At 43.8% G+C, this 5,481-nt stretch overlaps 1 protein-coding gene across 1 annotated transcript in view; it reads right to left on the minus strand.

Moving 5' to 3' along the window:
* Positions 1-2,223: 2,223 nt before the first annotated feature.
* Positions 2,224-5,481, minus strand: part of Isca1 (iron-sulfur cluster assembly 1) — a 16,360-nt gene continuing 13,102 nt past the window's right edge. Inside the window, exon 4 of the mRNA XM_008833085.2 lies at positions 2,224-3,864. Within this exon, the coding sequence (XP_008831307.1) occupies positions 3,716-3,864 (149 nt within the window). The 3' untranslated portion in view covers positions 2,224-3,715. The remainder of the gene's footprint in view (positions 3,865-5,481) is intronic.

The raw sequence follows: 5,481 nt of genomic DNA on the forward strand, positions 1-5,481 counted from the left end.
GCTGTGACACTATTCCCTGTTGCTCCCCTCCTCTTCTGGGGACACTAGTTGAGGTCAAGGGTAGATGGATCTACCTCCTCTCCCCTCCCACTGATTCAAATCCAGATGTGTTTCATCCCCAGTCCTATACCACTGTTCCTGCATCCCAGACCATGCTGCCTCAGGCTGGTCGTTGTATGCTGATTCTAGGCTGAGGCTGTCTCCCATGTCATTGCTACTCTGGGGGATCAAATGAGACAGTGCTTACGACCCAATGTAACATCACAGGTTTGTGCTTCCTGATGCTCAGATGTCAAAACATGATAAGAAAGGCTAATTTTTTGAGGCATTTCCTGTTGAATGAATCCTAGGAAGTCCTGGGTATTTTAGGGACTCTGGTTCTTAGGGGGTTTTCCAATCTCCTACTCCCACTTCCTGTTTGAGAAAAAAAAGTCATTCTTGTCCATGCTGGGACAGGGGGCTGGGAGATGTTCTAGAACAATAAAGCACAGCAGGCCAGCCTTCTGAAATTCTTTTAAGGAGTATTTTTAACCGTGCTGTGGCTTGAGCCACTCAATTTGGCCTCCTGAAAGGGAAGAGTGGGCTTCTACTAGAGGTCACATGAAGCCAGAGATCTGACACGGTGTGTGGATCCTGGCAGAACATCTGATGGCTCACACACCACCCAGGGGAACTACTAAACTATGGCTGCACGGGACATCAGCGTTTGTGAAGAGTGCATGTGGCATCAGGCGTGAGGCAAAGCCTTCCTGGTTAGGGATGAGGCCTGCATGACATGGTTGTTCCAGCTGTAGGATGAGCCACTCTGTTAAGAATGATGCTCCTGTGCAACAAGGACATTAAAGCAGTAGTGGAGCTCGTCTTCCACATTTCAGTTATCAGCTAAGAGGAAAAAAAAAAATCCTAAGCCACAGTGTAGGTGTCACTGTGCTCCTGTAAAACAAGAGCCTCAAAGCACAGCCCTGAGACCAGCTGGTGCTGCAGAGAACCCTATCGATCTCACCGGAAGGCTTGCCACACTGGCCCCTCTATTGGTTCTCTTGAGGGCTTTGTAGCAGCTCCCTGTACCCTCATATTCCAGCCCACTTGGTGCTGAACAAATGTGGAGCCGATACTTCTGAATGCTGTTTTTCTTATCGATTTCTGTTTAAGCAGGTTCTTCCTATATATGGCCATAGTCCTCCTGTCTCAGCTTCCCAAGAGCTAGGACTGTAGGCCTGCACTATGCTTGGTGGGATGTACTTGTTTGACCCCCCTCTTCTACATTTTCTTGCCCCTGACCCTAGAGCCCAGAGAAACCATGTATGCCCTGGGCCTTCCACCTCAGCCTTATCTACTGCCCCTACACATCACTTAGTGCTTAGCTTCCCTCTGAATTTTCTCAAACCCATTTGTCCATTCTCCTCCTTTCCTCTACATTTCTTGTCTTTCAAAACTCACCTCTAAGACACTTTCTTACATGCGCCCTCCCCCACGCGTGGGTTATTATCCCAACATGTAGTAGGGTGCACCTGTTCAGAGCACAGGGGCTTAATTCTGACCTAATGCATACAATATTACTTAGAAAAAATATTTTACTCATGTCATGCTTTAGATTCTCACGTAAGACAGAAGCCAGACCTACTTCTTGGGAACAGGTCTTGGCATATATTAAGCATGCAAAAAACACTGGCTATCAGTGGTACTTATGGGTTATTAGGTTATTAATTTTATGTGTATGAGTATACCACCTGCATATATGTAAGTGTACCTGTGTTGTGCAATGCCCACAGAGTTCAGAAAGAGGGCATTGGATCCTTGGAACTGGAGTTATGGACAGTTGTTAGCCACCACGTGGATGCTGGGAACAGCAGCCAGTGCTCTTACCTGCTGAGCCATTTCTTCAGCCCCCGGCTGATTACTGAGACTTATTAATACTTTATTGAAGCCTGGTTCATTTGCCAGTTCTAGGATTTCTGCAGTCCAGGACAGTTCCACTTACTGGATCTGAAATGAACTGCTAAAACCCTTTCTGAAGGAACAAGAGTGATGCTTGCACAAAGGGAAAAGCATCCTGAATGGGGATAATGGTCTCTCCTGGGGACACAGGGACAGGATGATGCGGAGGAGAGTTACCGTGAAACAGGCAGGAAAGCAAGGAAGGCTAAAGAGGCTTCTGGAAACAGGGCAGCATAAAATGATAGTTATTTGCCATAACCCCAAACCCCTCAACAAGAAAAGTCATTTTTATGATCACAAGAGGCCATTTTTTTTAATTGATAACTCAGTCTCTACATACAATATTGCACAAATTAAGGGTATATCAACAATTCTATTTAGGACACAAACTCATCAACATTTATATAAAACTACTGTTTCTAGTTTTTGGTGCATTGTTGTGCTAGATACTTTAGGAAACAGCATAAATGAACTCAGCTACATCAGGAGAATCAGCTTTCAACAAAATACTATTATCTCATCAATTACTTAAGATGTCAAATACAAGAAAACCAGTACACAAAACTGAAACCATTTTAAAAGAAAAACTGGAGTCAGCCTCTAATTCCAACACTCAGGAAGCTGAGACAGGAGGAACAGGTGTCCAAGGCCTGCTTATACTACACAGGAAAACCGTCTCAAAAAACTGGTGATAAAAAAAAATGTAGCAATAGGAACCAGAAAGGTGATATATATTTGGAATTGTAAGAAAAGACCTCCATGTTCTGTTCCATAAATGCTGTGCTCTAAGAGTAATTCTAGGCTGCTAAAGTATCTTATCTGTAAGTAGAAATTATTGTTTCAAACTCCAAAAGAAACAAGATGGCAATTTATACAAAAGGATTTTAAATAAGGCTTTCCTATTCAAAATACAACTAATATGATCTCCATAAATTACAAAGAAACTCTATCAAAATGTTGACCAGATAAGGAAGCCAGACTGTGAAGCAGATGACTGTTCACCTCCACTGACTGCCTCACCAGCACTGATGTCACCTATAAGGGAAAGCTGTGTACTGTGCTGGCTCTCCCCTAGCTTGCACAGGGACGTGACAAAAGCATTTGGCCTCCCTGGGGTCTTAACTCCTTACATACAGAATTGAGGGAGGTGAGCTGGATGGTTGCTTATTAAAAGACCTTTCAACTGAAAGGTCTAAGCAAACCATCTTGAAGCAGACAGAATGCCAAAGGAGGTGGGTTTAAGACACTCAGAACTTGTGCACACTGTAGATCAAGGAAGTATTTTTCTGGTGCTGTTGAAGCAGACACAAATGAGGGACCTCACAATCACATTTTTGATACAAATGTAAAAGGCCATGCCGAATTGGGGAAGAAAACCAGGCAGCGGCAGGCTTCTTCCACAGCTGTCCTGCTTGTGGAATTAGGAGCCAATAACATGGCTGAGAAGCTGCGGGGGAGATACATGGTCAAGCCGTTCACTGGTGCTCACACTCAGGATGCTACAGAGTTAGGTACAGGGCAGGATTTCTTTCTGTAAGGAACCAAAAAATGACCCAAAGAAACCAAAGATTTCTCAATTTCTGCCCCTTCCAGAGAATACAAATATCATTCTTCTAGAATCTAATACACTGGCTCAATTTTCAAAATGCACCACTTTATTTTTCCCCATGAGGTGGACACACATTATAACGAGCACGTGACAGTCACATGATTTCTTCAGTAAGCTCCAAAGCAGCTTCCAGCTCTCCCAGAGCTTGGAGCCAGGAGTCCTGAAGTTTCAAATATTAAAGCTTTCGCCACAGCCACAAGTTCCTTTGATGTTTGGGTTATTGAAGACAAACTCACTGGATAATTTGTCTTCAACATAGTCCATTTCTGTTCCTAAAAGTGTTAGCTGTGCTTTCTTTTCGATGAACACTCTGACTCCTTGGGGGAAAGAAAACATGTGTCATATAAAGCCCACAGCATATGGAACCTGCAGATTCAAAACCAAGTGAATGTTCAATGGTGACCACCAGTAAATCTATAGGAACTTCTGAGCAAATTTCCAGATTTCCCCAAGGGGCGATCTACTCTACCCCCATTCTTTTCTATATCAAAACCAATTATAACAGGGGAGCCGGTTTTATACAAGGGAATTCCATGACATTTCTGCAAAACTATGATTTGCCTTTCACTGAGATATGAGGAAAAGATGTATAGTCTCTGTGAAAATGTTCTAATAATGGAGTCAATGAAATTTACGGGACCTTGGAACACCACCTATGCTTGACACTGTCAAACCTAAAAACATCCAAAGGACTGGTTAGTCATAGGATATTTTAATGAGTGTATATAAACAATTAAGACCAAGGCTGTCATAAAAATCCCCACAGTTCTATTCTGGTTATGGGCTTAACAATGAGTAACACTCCCCAGTAATCATGTGGGCAGAGACTGACTTCTTGGTAAATGTAACAGTTTACGAAAGTTTTCTTCCTTGTAAGAAATTGAGTTATTACCTAAATAACTGTACATCACAGGTCTCTTCTGAAAAGTGAGCACATTAAGGCTTTCAATATTCTGAGGTGCTATTATTTTTATAACTATTTATTATTTTTATTTTATGTGTATGAGTGTATTGCCTGCACGTAGGTAGGTGCACCGGTGCCTTGTAATGCCCACAGAGGTCCGAGAGGGGCGGTGGGTCTGGAACTGTGTGGGTGGGTCTGGAACTGTGTGGGCGGATCTGGAACTGTGTGGGGCCCTCTGTAAGAACCACTGAGCCGTCTCTCCAGCCCCTACCAGTTAGTTGTTTCAGTTTAATAAGACGAGTGCAGAGCTGAGCACTAACCCACGCCTTGTCCTGCCTAGGACCGCAAGCTAGCTACCAAAACACCTTCAGTGCACAAGCTCCTCACTGCAAAGCCTGTGACACTCCATTTCTTCCAGAGCTGTAGCATTATTTATCTTGACTTAAACAGATTAATTTATTTATCTATTTATTTTTGGTGTCCCGAGACAGGATATTACTAGCTCAGGCTGACTTTGAACTCACTGTGTAGCCCACGGTATCCTAAACTAATGATCCTCCTGCCCTGGTCTCAGCTCTCAGTGGTAGTGTCAGGAACCATCACGCCTGGTGCTTTAGGAGGCTTCCTAAGATCACCTGGGGGAAAAGGGCTGCTGTCAAATGCGGTAACTGAGAATTTTAATAAAAATCAGGAAAAAAATTCCTCAAAGGTTGAGTTGGGGCTGGAGAGATGGCTCAGCATTTAAGAACACATATTGCTGTTACTCAAGACCAGAGTTTGGTTTCCAGCACATGTCAGGTGACTCACAACTGCCTATAACTCAAGCTCCAGGGGATCTGATATCTCTGACCTCCACCAGATCCTGCACTCATGGACAGATACATATTCACACATATAATTAAAAGTAAAATAAGCCGGGCGTGGTGGTGCACGCCTTTAATCCCAGCACTCAGGAGGCAGAGGCAGGCAGATCTCTGTGAGTTCGAGGCCAGCCTGGTCTACATAGTGAGTTCCAGGTTAGCTGGGGCTA

This window comes from Nannospalax galili, unplaced genomic scaffold, assembly GCF_000622305.1.
Source record: "Nannospalax galili isolate Female #2095 unplaced genomic scaffold, S.galili_v1.0 scaffold1096, whole genome shotgun sequence".
Classification (NCBI taxonomy): domain Eukaryota; kingdom Metazoa; phylum Chordata; class Mammalia; order Rodentia; family Spalacidae; genus Nannospalax; species Nannospalax galili.